The 22,659-nt window shown below is 42.4% G+C and overlaps 1 protein-coding gene across 1 annotated transcript; it reads left to right on the top strand.

The window, feature by feature from the left end:
* The first annotated feature begins 7,086 nt into the window (after positions 1–7,086).
* Positions 7,087–12,455, top strand: LOC141629541 (uncharacterized). Its single transcript, XM_074442522.1, has 8 exons — positions 7,087–7,171; positions 8,338–8,575; positions 8,933–9,425; positions 9,521–9,883; positions 9,966–10,235; positions 10,584–10,697; positions 11,020–11,078; positions 12,107–12,455. The coding sequence occupies exons 1-8, from the start codon at positions 7,087–7,089 to the stop codon at positions 12,453–12,455; spliced, it is 1,971 nt and encodes a 656-aa protein (XP_074298623.1).
* Positions 12,456–22,659: the final 10,204 nt, after the last annotated feature.

Genomic DNA, 22,659 nt, shown 5'->3' with positions numbered 1-22,659 from the left:
AGGCCACAAATTTCTGAACCACCAGATATGAATTTCACTTCATAGATTGGTGGTGGTGGAGGAAGGTTGCGGTCCTGCTTTTGTTCCTGGTTCTCCCTGCCCTGGTCTACATTTCTACCTTTCGCCCTGATCAGATCCTTTAGATATCTGGATTTCAACAGGTAGGCCACTTCTTTCCTCAAGGTGAAGCAATCATCCATCGTATGTTCAATGTCCATGTGGAATTCACACCATTTGGAGTTGTCCCTCCTAAGGTTGGGATTTTTCACTTTCCTGGGCCATCTGACTACTGATCCCATATTGTCAAGTCTCTGGATCAATCTTGCAATATCAACACTGAAGTTATGTTTAGAAATAGGTGGGAAAACTTTAGCCTTACCTTGATACTCATGTGCCAGGTTGACTTCTGAATGGTCTGGCCTGGAATATGGAGTAGGTCTGTAATGGTTTCCTTTGTTGCTTTTCCTATTGCTCTTTTCATAGTCCTTTGGCCCGCTGGATGATCCAACTTTATAGCTCTTGTCTTCTTCCAGCCTGATATATACGAGAGTCTTGGCCTGGACATCTTCGAAGGTATGGCAGGGATACTTAGTGAATTCATTATACAGGTCACTATGAGGTAATAACCCCTGCTGAATGCCTCCACTGCTATTCTAACGTCACACCTGGGAATGGACACTTCTCTTTGTTGAACCTGGCGAGGAACACCCCGAGAGTCTCATATGGCTTCTGTGTAATCCTATAAAGATCACTAGACCGCTTCTCCAACTCCCTGCTTCTTGCAAACTGTTGGTTGAAGTTGTTGATCAGGTTGGGAAATGAGTGGATGCTCCCAGTTGGCAGGTTGATGTACCACTTTATAGTAGGTCCGGTCAGGGTCGTTCCAAATCCCTTACACATGCAAACTTGCCAGAACTCGCTGGGAATAGATGCAGCTAACATTTTCTGTTTATAGAGAGCCACATGATTCTGTGGATCCGTAGTTCCATCATAGATCTTTATAGACGGGATCACGAACTTTTTAGGCAAGTCCACTTTTGTAATTTCGTCTATAAAAGACGAATCAGCATAGCTATCAGGGGCAGCTTCTTCTAAAATGGCAGAAATTCCAGGTATCGTCTTGAATTTTTCATTTAACTTTTTGATTTCCTGGACCACTGCCATCATGATGGCTCCTGCAGATTCATCAGGTTTTTCATTATTATCGTTTGGCTCACCATCGCCATCTACATTGATGAATTTAGAGCCACCCGTGCTCCTAAAGCTGGAGAAATCAATATTTTTGATAATTGATGCAAATGGCGTTCCTGGCTGTAGTCTAGAGCCTGCTCCATGGGTTTTTTCCAATTTTTGTTTCATAGCTGACTTAGATTCTCTTAACTGAAGGATTTCAGCCTCAGTTTGGGCTACTTTTTCTTTCAAGCTTAACAACTCAACTATTTATTGGAGGGCTGCATTCAATTGTTCTTCGATGGTAGGCTAGGCCATTTTTGTAGGTTATTTAGATTTTTGTGAAATAAGGAAAAAATATTTTAAAGAGCTAGATGCCTTACGGTGGGCGCCAATTGTTTTGTATGGATTTTGCGTAAGGCGAAATCAGGTCAGGGTATGTCTAGGCAGGGTTAACTAGCTCGAATTAATCTGCGAATAAGTATGTGTAGATACCTCATTTCTGTACCTCTCGCAAACCACCCGGTGATGATTGGGCCGCATGTTTGATATGCGGAACGATTTGTGACAGTTCATAAGTTTATCATCAAGTGATTGCTCAAATATTAATGTCTACCTCTTAGTTGTCATCTACGTGTCGATACGGTCATTTAGACAGTAATTAGAGTACATTTGGAGTCCGGGCCTAAAACCGTCTTCATTTTCTGATAACCGTTAAATCCCGAGTCAGAATGTTCTGGAATGTTTCGGATATTTCTATTCCATATTTTATAAATATTTCACAATCTTTATCCTTTGTTAAACAATTTCCCGTAATATTCATAGAAGATATTAAGGAAAACCAAAATATTCCGTCCTACCATAACTTAAACACGGAAATCTTTCTTCCGCAGGAGGAAACCCCTTGGGAACAGACGCAGCAGGTGCTGCGCCTCTTCCTTAAGACGCAGATGGCCGCGCCTCTTCTCTTCCCAGGTCCTTTTCTGCGTGTTTTTCGTATTTTTTTTATATCTTTCCGAGATTCACTTCCAAACACTCTCTGAAACCCTAATTCCTTCACGTGATTAGTATAAATGGGAGCCTTCGCTCCTCATATTTCTCACGCGAGTGTCCGCCCTTCTCTTCTCCCTTTGCATTCTAGACATTTGTTCTTAATTTTTGGCGTCTACGTGCTTGAACATTCGACCACGTAAGCTCGGATCCTTCTGAGTACCAGCCTCGTTTGCATGACCGACCAATTTGACCAACTCCACATCAATCAACTTAATTAATCTAATCGTTTTCCTCTTACGAGGGCACTTTCATATTTGCATTATAGTTCGAGTCGAGCATCGCTAATCGATAACTTAGTCCTTCTCGTTTCGTCAAACATGTAAGTCTGAGGGTGTATAACCTCTCTTTTTATTATTGTTGTTTACTTTTTGTATAATTAATGTAAGGTTTATGTGGAAAATACTTATTAAAACCGATTTCTAAAACCGTGCTTTAAAACCTCTTTTTACGGATTTCCAGAAGACAAACCGTCGACAAAGTACGCAGCAACTGCTGCACCTCTTCGAAGGAGCGCAGTTCCTGCTGCGCCTCTTCGTGAGGCTGCCGCAGTTCCGGCTTCCTTTCTTCTTCCTTCGTCCTCTGTAATTCGTTCGTCAAAATTTGTTTCGTTTGTTTCCTGTTAATTCTTTGACATAATAGCTTATCATCTCACATGTATATTATTTATCATTCATTCACATGTTTAATTCGTCATTAAATTCGACTTAAATCCCTTATAATCCGATATTTGCGGGTTTTCGTCATTAAATTCAATCCGGGTTGTAGGAATTCGATTTGTTCATATCGGGTTTCTGGAATTCGATCCTTAATATATTTTCATCAGTCTTTTGTCATATTCGTCATTAATTCCTCTTTAATTCATCATGTTTAGTCTATTTTGTTCACCTATGTCACTAATCAATCCTTCATTCATGTAAATAATTCATCTTAATTCCGTGTCATCCATGTTTTATCGCTTTCATGACCATCATTCACATGTAAATAACCTAATAATCACTTCTATCCGGGTATATATTATAAATCAGTCATTAAATTAACCCACGAACATTAACGATTCGCAGTTCCGGCTTCACAGCCAGAACTCACCCTTGGAACAGACACAGCAACTGCTGCGCCTCTTCCAAAGGGCGCAGTCCTGCTGCGCCTGTTCCAGGTTGAGTTCTGTCTCTGAACTCCGTTGTTGCTTGACCTAGTTTAATTAGCTCATGTATAATTGACTATTATTCGTATTGTCGCCTTAATCCCTGTTCGTTAAATCTTTCTTTTATTCTTTTTCTCAATCATCTGTTTTAAAGGTATTTTCGACATAAATCGCTAAACCCAAATGTAATTATTGTAATTTTTCATTATTGTAATTTTCTTTTCTTTATTTATCATATTTCTTGTATTCATTGTATGCCTTCACATGTAATTGAGCATTAAATCCTACTTCGACTCAATTATATGTTAAACTATGTGTCAACCGACTTAGTTAAATTCACATGCTAGGATTAAAATTTGGATGTTGCATTGCATGCATATAATCGACGATATATCGAGTATAGATTATGTCCCTAATCATTAGTAGAGGCCGCTATCGAGGCGGGCGGGATTAGGTGTTCGATTAAAAGAGCTTCCTAATACGTACCCTCACCCCTTACTCCAGATCTCTGTGAACATCCGTGTTCATTGACATCCACGAGAGTCATTCTAGACATAGAATGCTAAGGGTAACAATTGCTTAGTGTTCATGTCACTACTTTGTGTCTTGACATGACACGAGGTATTCGAACGGTTCCAATTTCCCATAAAAATTGGTGGCGACTCCAACAAAATGCAAACGCTTGTTCTCTTCCTCCCGAGCGCCCCCGTGGGCCCCCGCTGTCCACAGTTTGGCGACTCCGCTGGGGATAATACACTTACGTGTAGCCATGGGTGAAACTTGAACAAGGTTAGGGAATAATTTGCACAAGACAATTGTTGGTTTTCATAACTCTGTCTTCCTAGATCGGTTATTCGGCCTTCCTAGGCCCAACCCAACCCATTCGACCAATCGTCCCGTCTAAACGGCCCTAATTCTTATTTGGGCCTAAGGATGGATAGCGATTGACGTCATCCATACCATGATGCTTACTCTTGTTTGTATCAAGGGCCTTCACTACTTGAGGAAATGGACTCGGAATCGGCCTTACTCTTGTTTGGTACGAGCCTCTCCACAGACTTCGGGTTTGATGGTTCGGTATGGTAACCCACCCTTTAAACCAAAACCCTTTTAAAAAGCACTCAGCATCCCGTTATATTGCTTGTATAAATGTTTTTACCTTACGTGATCACCATTTCTAAACGAAACCATGACGATTTTTGCAAAAATCAAAACCCCTTTTTTAATCAAAATTTCGAAAAAGGCCATTCGATTAGCGCAAAACCCAGTCGAAACTCTGTCTGTTTGTCGAGTCAAAATTCGAGCCCAAGCCCATTTCAAAACCTCACTTCGAGTCCACTCCTACAACAACACTATAGTTGACTAGGATATACATTTTCAAAACTTTGTCTTTTCTTCAAAACTCACTCAACACAAGTGGCACACACCCACTTCAAGAGTCAAAACATTTCTTCTCTTTGCAAGTGTCTTAGAATGGTCGATCGTGTTTTGATTCGTCATAGATCTCTTATCCAGTTTCAAGATGCCTGGAACCAGCGACACGAACCTCCACCAACTTCAAGATGGTAATGATCGAATCCTAGCCGCGCTAGCTCAAATCCAAGTTACTCAGGACCAAGTGTATGATCGCCTTGACACCATCGAGGGTCGGATCTACGCCGTAGAGGGGAGATTGCCTCCTCACGAAAGTGAAGTAGTAGGTGACTTCGCGAGTGAATCCAAAACAATGGTTCTACACTTTAGAACACAAGAAGATCTCTACTTGGGAGGATGCCGCGATCGAATTTGCCAAGAAATACGCGGATAATGCTGAGATCCAAGCTAACATGCGCACTCTAGAGGTTCTTACCCAAAATGAAAAAGAAGGATTCACCGATTTCCTAAGTAGGTGGAGGAAGACTAGTACCCAACTAGTTGAACACCCGGATGAGGCCACCCTTGTGGAGAAGTTCGTAGACAATCTCAAGCCCATCTATGCCAATCATTTGAGATAGCAAAACATCAAGACTTTCAAGGACTTAACCGCACCAGGGACAAGGATTGAAGATGACATCCGTAAAGGGCTCTTGTCCAAAACGGTAGGTCGAGGATATCAAGGCTCAACAAGTCGTTCTTACGGCTCCACTAGCAAGACTGATGAAGTTAACCTTCTCGAGCCATCCAAGAAAAGTATCCCACCAAGGAAATTCACAAATCTTGGGGACACGTACTCCAACGCTCTAAAAAGGTTAATGAAACAAGGCAAACTCCAACCCATTGGACCTACTCCCGAACCTGAAAAGAAATCCAAATTCTGGGACGAGAACTCGTACTGTGAGTACCATAGGGGCAAGGGGCATGACACAGAAAAATGCTAAAAATTGAAAAATGTGCTTCAAGACATGATTGAAGATGGTCGACTACCAATACCGCCGGGAGGTAAACCCAACAACACTCAGAACCCTCTTGGGATTCTAGTGATTACAAGTGACGAATCTACCTTAGATTGTTCACACCTGATTTCTCCAATTGAAGATGAGATCCATGCAATCGAGAGTGAGGGGTTCTACTCTACCATCTCTCCTACCATTTCCGACTTCATCACATGGGCAAGGAGTGTGGATAAACAAGTTTGGGAATTAGAAAATGTGGTGACAACTTTACATAATCCCAACGCAACATCCAAGGAGCATGTGCCACTAATCTTCTCTCAAAACGCTACTATGCAAGAAATAATCACCGTGGTTGATAAGTTAGTCGACCAAATCACACGACTAGAAGACGAAATCATGAGAATGAGAGAACTAGCTACGATCAATGGAGTATGGGCCGATGATGATGAGGACGAGTACCTCATTGAAAACTCCCTAGTCAAAGAAATAGTCCAAAATGGAGAAGACCAAGATGTGGACCACCTAACTCGTTCAGGGCGTCCATATCAAAGTGCTACTCAAAATGGTCCAACCAACGTTGTCACACCAAATGATAACGAAGATGACTCCACTGACCATTTGCTCAAGCAATTACAGAAGACAAAGGCTAATCTTTCAGTCTGGCAATTAGTAGCAAGCTCATTCCCACATCACCAAGCTTTACTGCAAGCTTTGGCCAAGCTAAATGTAGCACATAAATCAACACCCGAAGATGTAGTCAACTTGGTCTTCCAAGAATCACCAAAGCTAAGTAATCCTATTACTTTCTCAGACGAAGATTTGCCACCTTTTGGCGCTAGTCACAACTTGGCTCTTTACATCATTGTCATTTGTCTAAAGAAGAACGTGCCAATGACCTTAGTAGATGATGGCTCCGTAGTCAACGTTATACCCCTCAAAACGGCATACAAATTAGGCATGAAAGAGTCGGATTGGACCCCTACCAATCAAGGTGTTCGCGCATACGATGGTACACGACGAAAGGTAGTAGGACTTGCTAACCTAACCATAGCCACAGGGCCAATTGAGCGAAAGGTTAACTTCTAAATAGTGGACATTGAAGCTTCATTCAACATACTCCTAGAAAGACCTTGGATTCACGCTTCCAAAGCGGTGACATCCACCCTTCATTAAAAGATCAAGATCTCACTAAATGGCAAAGTGGTGAAGATCACTGATGCGTGCATTTTACATAGACTTTTACGGTCTCTTTTGGCACGCATTTCTATGTATTTGAGTGATATTATGTCACTTTATACCCCGAATAGTCTACTTTGGTCTGCTTTGCATTATTTGCAGGTACGAACCGGAATGACTGGAAATCAGCCTATTTGCAATCCTCCAAGCCTGCTTAAGAGAGTTGGCGCGAAACTTTACCATCTTGAGACGCGTGAAGGTATCCAAAGGATTAGGAGAACACACAAGAAGTCAAGAACCCCTCGATCGAGATGTCCTGTTCTCGATCGAGTGAATGCAAGGGTGAAGGCCTCGATCGAGATGTCCTGTTCTCGATCGAGGGAGATGCTTAGGGAAAGCTCTCGATCGAGCAAGCGTGGAGTTCGATCGAGAGGCCACGACTGTGATGGGCTTTAGTTCGATTTTGTGTTGTTATTTTATAACGCTTTATTCCCTTTGCTATTTTTCTTATAAAAAGGCAAGGAATACTGAGACCTAATTATCACATTCTAGACAGAGGACAGAGACTGTTGATTTAATTTTTGGATCAAAAGTACTTTTCATCGCCATTTCTCAACTTTTCTTCTGTTGAATTCGGTATTATCATAGCATAATTTCAGTTCAGTTTCGTTTATTATGTTATCTATTGTTATTTGCTTTGCCACTATTGTTCCTCATTTCGATCATGAATAGCTAATCGCTTTGCTAGGATTTAGGGTGGCCATGGCGTAGGAAGGACGAATTAATTAAGACACCCGTAGTCTAGTTGTATGCATCTGCTGCTTTAATATCTCTTAATTGTTTGAGTCGACGCACTCAATTAACTGTCTCGTTTTCCCCTTCTCCTAGATCGAAAGATTGGAGAAGGAGTAGTTCTGCAGCGTTTCATTAGGATTTATGCTGGCTAGGGCGAAAGCTAAACTAGTGTTGCCTAGGGCGAACTAAGGACCGAAAGGTGACGTTTATTACCCACAGCTTGGATTTAGGGCATCTATATTTTAGTCCGGACTTTAGAAGCCATGGTGAACCGACAATCCTAGTACCTTTCTTCCTTGTTCATCTCTATTTTATTTCTCTCTCGTTCCTTTTTATTCTCTCCTTTGCTCATAGTCTTTAGAAAACAAACAAACTAATCCCCTATTTTGGTTACTTTCGACAGACCTAGTTGACTATAGGATTCCCATCTCCCTGTGGATTCGATACCCGACTGCCTCTGCTACATTTAGTTGAGACCCGTTGGTTTTATCTTTGACAGGGTTGCGATGACAGCGCGAATTCTTGGGGAGACGGTGCAATTTTATAGTTCCTTTGTTTGTCTTTTGTCTCAGGGAATTTATTCCTTGAGACAGTTCTCATTCTTGGCCCGAGTGTTTTCTGTGCTTACAGGTTATAGTTCACCTCTGGAGGTAATTTGTGGAAGATGTGGCGAATGGGGACACAATCCCATTTCATGCATGGCAACGTCCGAGAGCGTTCTAGCCTATCGAAAGTTTAGGCAAGGAGGCTCTTCCCTCGAGGTTTATGCTGACAATGTTCAGGTCGAGTACAACCTTAAGGCCGCCATTCACACGCAACATCTTGAGCAGGAATCTGGTGCGGATGTCTTCCGTAAACTGCTCGAAATGTGTGAGTCAATGTGCTTAGAGGAAGACCCGGTAAATGCAATAAGTTTGAGGAGTGGTCGCACTTATGACGGACCAGAACATACTCTAGAAAGTTCAAACGCCGAGGCAGGGATCAGTGTTCAGCAAAATGACGAAGAATTGCTGAAGGGTGGTCGATCGAGTGAACTTACCTCTCGATCGACCAATGCTGAGGAAGAAACCCCTCGATCGAGAGACGGTACTTCTCGATTGAGTAAGCTGCACAATGAAACCTCTCGATCGAGAGAGGTTAGCAAGAACAGCTCTCGATCGAGCACTTCTGAGCCTCAATCGAGAGATGCTGAGCCTGCGGACACGCATTCCAATGCTGAACGTAGTGGGGTACCCTCTTGTGCTGCGAGGGTGTCAAGAACTGATAAAGGTAAAGTGAAAGAAGAGGACCCACTTCCTATGGTTAAGGTCCCTTACCCGAGTCGATTACGCGACACAAAGACGGAGAGACAATTCAGCAAATTCGCAGATATGGTAAGAAACATTCAGGTAACCATTCCTTTTGCTGAGCTAATTACCCAAATACCTCCTTACGCAAAATTTATGAAAGATATTATTACGCGTAAGATGGAATTTGGAGAAACAGCTACTGTCGCTTTCATGGAAGAGTCTAGTAGTCTAATTTCGGGAAAGTCTCCCCATAAACTGAAGTACCCGGGTAGTTTCTCTATTTCTTGTGTTATAGGAGATGTGGTGATAAATAGGGCGCTGTGTGACCTTGGAGCCAGTGTCAGTGTCATGCCCTATTCTATCTTTTATAAGCTTAAATTGGGTCACCTAAAAATGACCAATATCACCCTACAGATGGCCGACAGATCTGTTAGACGGCCCTTAGGTATCTTAGAGGATGTGCCTGTCAAGGTAGGCAAATTCTTTATTCCAGTGGACTTTATTGTTTTAGATATTCTTTGAAGATACCCGCACCAGTTATTTTGGGTAGACCGTTTTTGTGTACAGCTGGAGCTATTATTGATGTCAAACTCGGGCGTTTGACTCTAGAGGTAGGGGATGATGTGATTACGTTTAGTCTGCCCGAGACCTTGTCTAGACCGATGATCGAGGATACTTGTTATTATGTGGATATTATTGATGAGTCTGCTTACGAGTTTTGGTCGGATTCCTTAGTTAAGGATCCGCAGGAGTCTTTGATGTTTCTAGATGAGTGTGCAGATTTTTCAGATGACGAGGACGATGTCGAGGAGTTGCTTGGAATTACTACAGATGAGATAGAGCTGTCGACGTTCGGTGGAAAGGGTAGAGAACTTGGCACACACTTTGTGCTAAGTCGAGGTAAAGGTCCCCGAGCGTAAAGCTCTTCCCTCTCACCTTAAGTATGCCTCTCTTGATGATACTGAGCAGTTTCCAGTGATTGTGAGCGCTAAGCTCAACGACGGACAGTTAATATTGACTGTTCTTAAGAGGAATAGGAAGGCAATGGGATATTCGTTGGATGACCATAAGGGTATCAGCCCCGATGTCTGCATGCACAGGATTGAGCTAGAGGATGATCACAAACCTCGCAGCGTGGTCGTGGCAAAGTCGAATCCGAAGATGGAGGAGGTTGTGACGGCTGAGGTTATGAAACTACTCGACGCAGGTATTGTTTATTCAGTTGAGAATTCTAAATGGGTAAGTCCCGTTCAGGTGGTACCTAAGAAAGGTGGTACTACAGTTGTCCGAAATGAAAATAATGAGCTAATACCTACTAGACTAGTGACCGAGTTGCGGATGTGTATAGATTATCGGCAATTAAATGCCGCCACCAAGAAAGATCATTTCCCCCTTCTTTTCATTGATCAGATGATAGAGAGATTGGCTTCTCATGAGTTTTTCTGTTATCTGGATGGGTACTCAGGGTTCTTTCAGATCCCTATTCATCCAGATGATCAGGAAAAGACTACCTTTACTTGTCCGAAGGGTGTCTTTGCTTATCGCAGAATGCCTTTTGGTTTGTGTAATGCCCCTGCCACCTTTCAGAGGTGTATGATGGGGATCTTTTCTGAGTATATCGAATCTATCATGGAAGTCTTTATGGACGACTTCAGTGTCTATGGGAATGACTTTGATAATTGTTTAGCTAACCTTGATAAAGTTTTGCAGCGATGTATTGAGGTTAATCTAGTGCTAAACTGGGAGAAGTGCCATTTTATGGTAAATGAGGGCATTGTCCTTGGGCACCTAGTCTCCAACAGGGGTATTGAGGTAGACAGAGCAAAGGTGCAAGTAATCGAGCAATTACCCCCTCCAGTTAATGTTAAGGGGGGTGAGAAGTTTCCTTGGTCACGCTGGCTTTTATCATCGGTTTATCAAGGACTTCTCAAAGATTGCTCGACCGCTTACACGGTTACTTTTAAAGGATGCTCCTTTTGATTTTAATGATGAATGTCTTTTTGCTTTTAACACTTTGAAGCAGGCTTTGGTCTCTGCACCCATTATCCAGCCTCCAGATTGGAAGCTGCCTTTCGAGATTATGTGCGATGCCAGTGGTTATGCACTAGGAGCGGTGCTAGGCCAACGGAAAGACAAAGCGCTGAGTGCGATTTATTATGCAAGCCGAACTCTGGATGAGGCTCAAGTGAAATATGCTACCACAAAGAAGGAGCTTTTAGCTGTTGTTTATGCGTTAGATAAGTTTAGATCGTATTTGTTGGGTTCTAAAGTTATTATTTTTACAGATCATGCAACTGAAACACCTTTCGAACAAGAAGGAAGCTAAGCCCAGACATCGAGATGGATACTCCTTTTACGGGAGTTTGACTTGGAGATTAAGGATAAGAAGGGAGCAGAAAATGTCGTAGCCAGGCCATCCATCGCGCCCGACGCAATGAGGAGGGGGAGGATTCTCTTCCTATTAATGATTCTTTCACGACGACTCTTTATTTTTCTGTTGATGTTTTTTCGCGTGACCTCTGTAAATTCTAAGGATGGTGCTGAACCTTGGTTTGCAGACTATGCTAACTTTGTCGATCAATCGCCTTTGCCATGATTTATCTCATGTATGCAAGAGATTCCTACACGATGCACGACAATATTTCTGGGATGACCCTTATTTATTTAAGGAATGTGCAGACGGACTCTACAGACGGTGTATTCCGCAGTGGAAGATCAAAGCTATCCTAGAAGGCTGCCATTCGTCTCCTTGTGGAGGACACCACGGTCCATCACGTACCGTGGCTAAGGTATTGCAGTCAGGTTTTTATTGGCCAACTCTTTTCGCCGACACTAAAACTTTTGTTGCTATTTGTGATGCTTGTCGAGAACGGGAAACATTTCCAAGAGACATGAGATGCCTCAGAACGGCATCCTAGAGGTTGAGATTTTCGATGTATGGGGCATTGATTATCAAGGGCCATTCCCGTCTAGCCAGGGTAACAGGTATATTCTGGTAGCTGTAGACTATGTGTCTAAGTGGGTGGAGACAATTGCCACTCCCAATTGTGATGCCAGGACTGTGATTAAGCTATTGCGTAAGATTATTTTTCCCCGTTTGGTGTCCCTAGGGTCGTCATTAGCGATAGGGGTATGCATTTTAGAGAACAACAGTTGACTGCTTTGCTGTCTAAATATGGTGTCAAACACCGTAGGGGTTTGGGGTATCACTCTCAGACTAGCGGACAGGTTGAGGTCTCTAATAGGGAACTAAAAGAGATATTAAGCAAAGTAGTGTCTAAATCACGGAAAGACTGGAGTGCTAAACTAGAGGACACGTTGTGGGCTTATAGGACGGCTTTTAAGACACCAATCGGTGCTTCACCGTATCGTTTAGTGTATGGAAAGTCTTGTCATCTTCCTGTTGAGCTAGAACATAAAGCTTGGTGGGCTATCCGCCAACTTAATTATGATCTTTGACTTGTGTGGTGAGAAGCGTTAATTCTTTGCTAGATGCGGTTGGAGGAGTTTAATTTGAACGCTTATGATAGCTCCGAATTTATAAGGAGAAGACTAAGCGTTGGCACGATAAGAGGATTGTACCCTGTGAGTTCCATGTTGGGCAAAAAATTGTTGTTTAATGCCCGGTTTAGACTATTTCCTAGTAAGCTGAAGTCCAGGTGGAGTGGTCCGTACACGGTGACTGGCGTCACTAAATTTGGATCATTTGAGTTAGAGGACTCCGAGGGGAATCGCTTCAAAGTTAATGGTCATCTTGTGAAGCATTATTATGGGGTTGATGCTGTGATTGGACGCGCCGAAGTTCTCTTTTTCGACGCGATGGCAGAGAGTGATGTTTGACGCTTATAGGTCGTGCGGGACCTTATAAACATGCGCTTATCGGGAGGCAACCCGATTGTAAATTGTTGTATTTGTTTTTCGAACTTTTAACTTTCTTTATTTCTGTTTGGTGTGAGTTTGAACAATTTTAATAGAATTTTTGCGTTTTTGGTACAGCACAGGTACCGTACTGTTGCTTACTGATGCAACAGCCCTCGATTGAGTAGCCTTCTTGCTCGATCGAGTGGTCCTACGCCTTCAAAGCTCTCGATCGAGATCCTATTTGTTCGATCGAGTTTATGCACCGCTAAAAGCCTCGATCGAGTGTTACTTGTCTCGATCGAGTACCGTGTTCTTCTCGATCGACCTGATCCTTTGTCGATCGAAAGCCCTACTAACCTCTCTATTTGGTTCGGTTTGGGGAGGTCCGTGGTCTGCACGCTTTTGTAAGTTTTCGACTCTCCCTCTCTTTAGTTTGCATCTCTTTTCCTTTACTTTGTACAATGGGGACATTGTACAGTTTGGTTTGGGGAGGATTTGCATCCATATCGTGTCTGCATGTTGTTTTTACCGCATTTTGTTACCACGTTTACTTACATTTGCATTGTATTTTATTTCATAAAAATCAAAAATCTCATAAAAAATTGGAAAATTTCAAAATTCAAGAAAAAAAATCATGTTTATTTTTGCATTTTAGGTTGAGTCTGATGGGAGTTTTTCATTGATGATAACTGTCTTTTTGCTTAAGCCTTGCTTTATTTCACATCTTTTAGCAACAACCTTTGCAATTTCTCGAATTTCGTTTCAAAATTCGTTGAAAAAGTAGACTTGACTTGAAATTTTGGCAAACTACAATATCTTTCTGAGGTTTAGAGCTTTATAACTGGTGTCATCCATGACCAGTTCATGTAGGAGGTGAGTAGTTACTCCTTATAAGGCATATAACATCAAATTGCATAAGCATGAGTTTAGTCTACTTAGTACCTGTATGCATTCGGGTCTGTGGTTGGTGACACATGTTTGGAGAGGCAACCCCTTTATTTCATTTTACCCATGAGCTCCACATAGCAAAATTGCCCATTTTGTCCCTATTTAGCTACAATCCATATTTTTCCTACCCTAGCCGAGCTAGTAATGTTAGTAATGTTGGGAATGTGTTGATTTGCAGTTGGTTATTATATCTTTTCATGAGATGGATGGGTGAAGGAAATGAAGGAAAAATATTGAAAAAGAAGTGAAGAAAAATGAAAAAAGAAAAGGAAAAAAAAAAGAAAAGAGAAATCCGAAAAGAAATATGGAAAAAAACGAAGAGGAAAAAAATCATATGCGGAAAATGAAAAGACTGTATGTTGTGATTTATGCTCCCATGTTTAATTTATATCTTATGGGGAGTTGATAATTTTATGATGCTTAGTGAGCTGTGTGCATCCAATTTGCACTATTTCGTAATGATATGTATGGCGTTTGAAGTAGGGAAGTTGTATAATTTGGATCCATTGTTGCTAGCCTGGCTATTAACCCCACATATCCAAATTCATTTTAGCCCCTTCTTACCTATTACCTCACTTACCCATATGTAAGTCCTCGGCATGTGTCTTGGTCATCAGTTTGGTTGGAATGCATATGTACGGTTGTAGAGACTTTATTCATGTTAGACTGCATGCATGTCCTTATAGGTTGCAGTTAGGTGAGTGTTCTTTATTCCTTCTATCTTATTTTACATATCACCTTATGCCTATTTGTGTGATTGAGCGACCCGTGAGAGTCCATTTTTTTTAAAAGTCTTGCAAGGTCGAAAGTTCAACGTCTCTTTGAAATATGCATAAATTCGTTTGCCTTGATGTCAAGCTACTAGTAGTTGATTCTTATGCATTAAACGGTTTAAGCCAACGGTATTCAGCTTGTCTATGTTCTACTCCTATCCATTTCGTCCTAGCTAGTTGCATTAGTTTGCTTGAGGACAAGCAAAGGTTTGGTTTGGGGAAGTTTGATGCGTGCATTTTACATAGACTTTTACGGTCTCTTTTGGCACGCATTTCTATGTATTTGAGTGATATTATGTCACTTTATACCCCGAATAGTATACTTTGGTCTGCTTTGCATTATTTGCAGGTACGAACCGGAATGACTGGAAATCAGCCTATTTGCGATCCTCCAAACCTGCTTAAGAGAGTTGGCGCGAAACTTTACCATCTTGAGAGGCGTGAAGGTATCCAAAGGATTAGGAGAACACACAAGAAGTCAAGAACCCCTCGATCGAGATGTCCTGTTCTCGATCGAGTGAATGCAAGGGTGAAGGCCTCGATTGAGATGTCCTGTTCTCGATCGAGGGAGATGCTTAGGGAAAGCTCTCGATCGAGCAACTGTGGAGTTCGATCGAGAGGCCACGCACTGATGGGCTTTAGTTCGATTTTGTGTTGTTATTTTATAACGCTTTATTCCCTTTGCTATTTTTCTTATAAAAAGGCATGGAATACTGAGACCTAATTATCACATTTTAGACAGAGGACGGAGACTGTTGCTTTAGTTTTTGGATCAAAAGTACTTTTCATCGCCATTCCTCAACTTTTCTTCTGTTGAATTCGGTATTATCATAGCATAATTTCAGTTCAGTTTCGTTTATTATGTTATCTATTGTTATTTGCTTTGCCACTATTGTTCCTCATTTCGATCATGAATAGCTAATCGCTTTGCTAGGATTTAGGGTAACCATGGCGTAGGAAGGACGAATTAATTAAGACACCCGTAGTCTAGTTGTATACATCTGCTGCTTTAATATCTCTTAATTTTTTGAGTCGACGCACTCAATTAACTGTCTCGTTTTCCCCTTCTCCTAGATCGAAAGATTGGAGAAGGAGTAGTTCTGCAGCGTTTCATTAGGATTTATGCTAGCTAGGGCGAAAGCTAAACTAGTGTTGCCTAGGGCGAAATAAGGACCGAAAGGTGACGTTTATTACCCACAGCTTGGATTTAGGGCATCTATATTTTAGTCCGGACTTTAGAAGCCATGGTGAACCGACAATCCTAGTACCTTTCTCCCTTGTTCATCTCTATTTTATTTCACTCTCGTTCCTTTTATTCTCTCCTTTGCTCGTAGTCTTTAGAAAACAAAAAAACAAACCCCCTATTTTGGTTACTTTCGACATACCTAGTTGACTATAGGATTCCCATCTCCCCGTGGATTCGATACCCGACTGCCTCTGCTACATTTACTTGAGACCCGTTGGTTTTATCTTTGATAGGGTTGCGACAGCCGTGTCAATCACTTCGTCACCCATCAAGGCAATAATCGAAAAGAAGTCGAACAATCAAGTCCTTGCAGACCCAGTGTATGAACTTGGGGGCTTCCAAAGCATAAGTGTCATAGAAAGCGAATTGGCACCCTTATACTATGACCCCTACTCCAACTTGGTGGTCAACCACATACTCAAATCCCAGGGATACTTCCCTGGAATGCCTTTGAACCCTATTCGAAGAAACACCTTCGCACCATACAAGGAAGCCAACTCAAAGAGGATACCACTCAGACTAGGGTACAAACCCACTAAAGAATAGGTTCTCGAGATGCTCGCTCAAGTTCAAAACCGTAAGTATGTAGGAGTGCGACCTTATCTCCCTACCCTAAATGGGTACTTTGTTAAGGAAGGAAATCTAGAACTCTTTCACGGATTTCCCGAGCCTTGGCATTATCTCGAGAGGAAGCTAGCCAGAATCGAGATCTTTCACGATTGCTACTTCATCCCTCCAGAAACGGTTCCTACCGTCAAAACCCGTCAAGCACCTTGCTTAGACGAACAAGCTGTTAGTCTATTGTTCGGAGAAGATCGATTTGTTAGAGCAGTGCAGGATGAGATCATTACCATGATACTTCAGGACGATCGCTTCAACCCTACCACGTTAATCACAGAAACCAACGCAAGTCAGCAAAAAGGATGGAGAAAGTCGATCAAGTGGACCAACAATCAAGGAAGACTCTTTAAGCTCACCACTGGAGAAGGAAAGATGTTCAAAGGAGAACCAGAAGACGATGAGTTCGAGCCGGAGTCGGAGTCAGAGTCGGAGTCTAGAGAAGTCACTAAGGAGTCACCTCTTGCCGTCATCCCCACTCCCTAGGTTTCTCCTAGTTTAGCCTCGAGTAGTAACAGTAGTTTGGGAAATGTCCCAACCACTGTCCCTTTGCCGCCACTGACCGCAGATCAGATGGCTTCTTTGTTTCAACTTTTCTCAAACTTTAATATGAATAAATCAGGTTCTGCTTACTCTTTGTGTTATCTTGAGTGCAATTCTGTTTACGATGATACTGAGGATGACCAAGACCCAGACTAAATCGAAATACCTCCCTACGTAGCCAAAGAAATACTACAGGAAGGGGAAGGGGGACCAGTAATAGACAACACCAAACCCATCAATGTAGGAACCGAACTAGAACCCCAAGAACTTAGGATAGGAATTACCTTGAGCTCTAACAAAAGGGCCGATTTCATAAACCTCCTAAACGAGTTCAAAGACGTTTTCGCTTGGTCCTACAAAGACATGTCAGGGATCGACAGGGATATCGCCGAACATAGAATCCCGATTAAGCCAGGTTTCAAACCTGTAAAACAGAAGCATCGACGAATGAGAACGGAATGGGCTCTCAAGATTAAGGAAGAAGTTGATAAGAAATTCAAAGCCGGGTTCATCAAAGTTTCCGAGTATTCTGACTGGGTAGCCAACATAGTACCTGTACCCAAAAAGGATGGGAGAATCCGTGTTTTTGTTGACTTTAGGGACTTAAACAAAGCAAGTCCTAAAGATGACTTCCATCTACCACAGACCGACATATTGGTGGACAATACTGCATACCACACGTTACTATCCTGCATGGATGGATATGCGGGCTATAACCAAATCAAAATGGCCATAGAAGACATGAATAAGACCACCTTTGTCACTCAATGGGGAACCTATTGCTATACGGTCATGCCGTTTGGGTTGATCAACACCGGAGCTACATATCAACGCACCGCAACTACACTCTTACATGACATGATGCACAAAGAAGTTGAGGTATACGTAGACGACATGATTGTCAAGTGCAAGGATAGAGAGGGGCATATTGCGAACCTTCGCAAATTTTTCGCAAGACTACGAAATTACAACATGAGACTCAATCCTCAAAAGTGCGCATTCGGTGTAACATCTGGCAAACTTCTGGGATACGTCATTAGCCAATGAGGTATAGAGATAGACCCTTCCAAGATCAAGGCTCTGATCGAAATGCCGCAACCTCAAACAGAAAAAGAAGTCAGAGGATTCCTAGGGAAAGTGCAATACATAAGTCGATTCATATCGAAACTCACCATGATTTGCGAGCTTATCTTCAAGAAGCTCAAGAAAACATACCACACCATGTGGGATGATGATTGTCAAAAGGCATTTGACCAAATCAAAGAGATATTGGCTAAACCACCAGTGCTCATGCCACCTGAACGAGATCAACCTCTTGGTTTATACATCACAGTAACCGAAACAGCCATGGGTGCCATGCTAGCTCAAACTGTAGGAAGTGAAAAAAGGGCTATCTACTACCTTAGAAAGAAGTTCTTGGAGTACGAGTGTAAATACTCAAAACTTGAAAAGACATGCCTTGCTCTTGTGTGGGCAACGAAGAAGCTACGCCATTACATGCTTAGCTACTCCGTTAAAATATACTCTAAAATGGATCCAGTCAAATACCTTTTCGAGAAACCCGTCCTCAACGGACGCCTAGCAAGATGGACTTTGATGCTCTCAGAATTCGACCTCAAATACGTGACTCTGAAAGTTATAAAAGGTCGCGTCGTCGCCGAATTCTTCGCAGAAAATCCCATCAATGACGCACAAGCAATAGATACTTGGTCATTTCCGGACGAGGATATATTCCAAACTGACGTAGACTCCTGGGACCTTTACTTTGACGGAGCATCAATCTTAAGAGGATTTGGAATAGGAGTGTTGCTCCTTTCTCCTGAAGGCGAGCATACACCAATCGTTGTCAAACTCGACTTCGAGGTAACAAATAACGTTGCAGAATACGAAGCTTGTCTCATTGGACTACAAGCGGCAGTGAGCTTAGGCATTAAAAACCTCTGAGTACATGGGGACTCATCCCTAATCATCAATCAAGTTTCGGGATCTCGGAAAATCCGAAGCGAAAGCCTAGCGCCATATCAAGCTAGAATAGACCAAGTTGCCCAATTCTTTAATCACGTGACATATCTACACCTACTTCGGGAAGAAAATCAATTTGCAGATGCTCTTGTAAAACTCGCGTCTTTGATTAATATGCCAGATGACATGGTGGAAATGCCTTTATGCATCGAACGACGGTAAGAGCCAGCTTATGTCCACCAAATCACCGATGAAGAGGAAATCGCGCAGGAACCCTGGTTCCAAGCAATCCTGAATTTCAAGCTCAATGGTACCTTTCCACCTGATATGGACAAGAGGGGACAACGTGCTATACGCCTACTAGCTTCCCAATACGTTGTCATGCAAGGAGAGTTATACAAAAGAACACCTCTTGGTGTAATCCTACGTTGCCTTGATCATTCACAGGCACGAAAAGTGATGGAAGAAGTCCACGATGGAGAATGCGGTCCTCACATGAGTGGGCCCATGATGGCAAATAAAATCACACGTTTGGGGTATTATTGGACCACAATGGAATCCGATTGCATCAAATACGTAAGACATTGCCATAATTGCTAAATCTTCGGGAATGTACAACACGTCCCTCCTTCATTGCTATATACGATGACATCTCCTTGGCCATTTTCTGCCTGGGGAATCGACATAATCGGGAAGATAACTCCAGCCGGAACAGGAGGTCACTGTTTAATCCTAGTGGCATTGACTACTTCACAAAATGGGTAGAAGCGGCTTCCTACACTAGTCTCACGAATAAAAACGTGGCAAAGTTCATACAAAACAACATCAGTTATCGATGTAGTTGCCCACATGAGATCATTAGTGATAATGGATCACATTTCCAAGCTGAGACTGAGCAACTGCTAGCCAAGTACAAAATTAGGCATCACCACTCTTCGCCCTATAGACCTCAGACTAATGGCGCGGTAGAGGCGGCAAACAAGAACGTTGTCACAATTCTCAAGAAAATGATTGACAACTATCGAGATTGACCGAGCAAGATACCCTTTGCTTTGTGGGGATATCGCACATCTGTTAGGACGCCCACTACGGCTACTCCTTTCTATTTGACCTACGGCATGGAAGCTGTACAACCAGTTGAGCTAGAGATACCATCCTTGCGTATCTTACTCGAAAGTCAAATCCTAGAGGCCGATTGGAAGAGGGATAGATATGAAGAACTCATCCTCCTGGATGAACGTAGGCTACGCGCCTTGCATAATGTCCAAACATATCAAGCACGTATCAAACGATCTTTCAACAAAAGGGTTAGGCTAAGAAACATCAAAGAAGGAGACTTAGTACTCAAGTCGGTTAGAGCTCTTTTACCTGTTGACCCACTGGGAAAATTCAAACCTAATTGGGCCGGGCCATTCCTAGTCAAGTCCATACTTCCAGGGGGTGCGGTTAGGATCACAGACCTAGATGGGAATGAGTTTTCAAACCCAACAAACCTCGACCAACTAAAACGGTACTATACCTAGAATAGGAACAAAAACGCGCCTCGCGTAACCTCACGTGACGCTCTTGTGGCACTAAATAAACGGCCCCTGGCCAAGCCGAAATAAGCTAATGTCACCTTGCTCTTGCATTTTAACAATTTTGTCATCCTCATATCATCAAATAAACTAAACTGCACCTTCAGAGTAAGTAAAAAGCTCATGCTTATTTTCTAAGTTCATTACAAGCTCTTGCTTAGAACAATTATTCTTTTACATTTACTCGAACTACGCGCAAGGGTTTGATTTCATTTTCTAAATGAATACGTAGGCAATCCTTCACGGAATACAACCCATTATTTTAAAATGTAAATAGAAGGACATTTGCATTGCATTTGGAATTCGACAAGAATAATAAATAGAAAATCACAACAGGTTTCATAACCACTTAACCTTTTTTATTTCATTCACCTTCTAATAATAATAATACGTTACATAATAAAAGAAATAAAAATAGGCTAGGATTCTAAAAACCCCACCTTTTTATTACAATAATAATAATAATAATAATAAATAATAGCAAAGACTTGGGATATTCTTCCATCTTCCCTTTGCCCTTGTCATTCTTATCATATTTCTTATCACGACCTCGAGCCGGACGCTCTTGCGCCACTTCGGACCTAATCACCAATGGTCTTTCTCGAGGCCTAGACTTCCCATTTTTTTCAATCACTTTATCCACGACAGGAGAGGTCTTCGGTTTCTTCGAAGGATGAACAACTCGAAACCCGGCTTCCTCCTCTCCATCAGTCAAATGCTTCTCTTTCTCCTTTTCCACCTCGCGCACCTTGTATTCAACGGGCTCGCGCTTCCTCAATCTCTCGCGCTCTTCCGGAGTAGTAGCTTTCCTCCATTGCAGATAAGAATCCGACACCCATAACGCATTAGCAAAAGAGTTCAAGAACCACACGTTCCTTTGGGCCCATTTAATGGCCCATTCCCTTCGGCTCTCGGTAGTAAGCGCCACGGCAGTCTGCGGGACGGTATCGAGCTTCGGGATCATCTGCTTTAGTCCAACCTGACTCATCAGCCTTTCCGGGAAGATGCACACCATAAATTCCAAGCCAGGAATGCGCACAGATCGAGTAGGATCCAAGGAAGACACTCCAGTGACAGATTTGAGGTGCCACCATGGTACAATCCACCTAATCAATGGGCCATCATCACTCTTCATTTTGTTCTCCCAATAATTGCAGACCCGGGTGAAGTCCACCATGTACAACCTAGTCCTCATCGCAATCGAACGAGCATGATAAGAAGGAACATGAACTGGGGGCTCGATCAATCGAAGCCGTTCCATAAGCCAAACCTACCAAAAGCGGGTATTAGAAATAAAAAAAAACGAAAAGAAGAAAAAAAAAACGAACGAAACAAAAAAAAAAAAAAAACGAACGAAACAAAAAAGCAAAAAAAAAGAAGAAAAGAAAAAGAGAAGGAAATGTTCTTTTACCTGCAGAATGACGGCACTTCCCAAATACGGTAGGTTGCGGCTGGCTTTTCTATTATCCAAGCCCAACAGGATCTCTCCTAAGCATAAACAAGCTGGGCTCCTGCGCAACTCCATTTGCTCAACAAGGCCCAGAAGACGGGGATCACCTCTCAAGTCTTCATCAACATGCCCTTGGAAGACATACACATGCAACAAGCAAAATCCAAATGCCCTTCGCCTAGCAACATAAGAAACGGTGGGGTCGGCCCTGTTAATGAATTGGTCAATGAAGTCCAACATACGCACTCCCTTCGAGGTCACTAGACTGTCCACCTCAAGTCTAGTCAACCCAAGCAAGTCTCTAAATTTGCTCTTATACCCTTGCGAAGTAGAAGGAATGGCAGGCAAGTGTTCAGGGTCCCACCCACCAATCGCGGCAATTTCTTCAGGGAATGGGCAAATATCACCTCCAGGGAACGCAAAAACATGGTAATTCGGGTCCCAATAATCAAGACAAGCATCCAAGAATGGTTTGACGACCTTGATAAGCTTCAAACTCAACAATGATCCAAGATTATATGCGCCCATATCATATTTCTCCATATTGGAAAATTCGTTGGTCCATTCTTTTAAGCGAATCTCCAAAGTATTCATGATGAGGGATTATTTTGAGAATTTTATGTAATAAGACGAAGAAGAGACGGAAGAATTGTGTGAATAAAAGCTCTATCGACGTCTCTATTTA

The sequence above is a fragment of the Silene latifolia genome, chromosome Y (genome assembly GCF_048544455.1).
Source record: "Silene latifolia isolate original U9 population chromosome Y, ASM4854445v1, whole genome shotgun sequence".
Classification (NCBI taxonomy): Eukaryota; Viridiplantae; Streptophyta; class Magnoliopsida; order Caryophyllales; family Caryophyllaceae; genus Silene; species Silene latifolia.
This window is presented reverse-complemented; position numbering and strand designations above follow the sequence as displayed.

What these genes read in the sequence shown, in the direction of transcription:
- LOC141629541 (XM_074442522.1), top strand. Translation starts at nt 7,087, where the DNA reads ATGACTGGAAATCAGCCTATTTGCAATCCTCCAAGCCTGCTTAAGAGA. An exon ending in CCATCTTGAGACGCGTGAAG is followed by an intron (nt 7,172 to 8,337) that starts GTATCCAAAGGA and finishes CTGTGCTTACAG; the next exon opens with GTTATAGTTCACCTCTGGAG. An exon ending in TACAGATGGCCGACAGATCT is followed by an intron (nt 9,426 to 9,520) that starts GTTAGACGGCCC and finishes TATTCTTTGAAG; the next exon opens with ATACCCGCACCAGTTATTTT.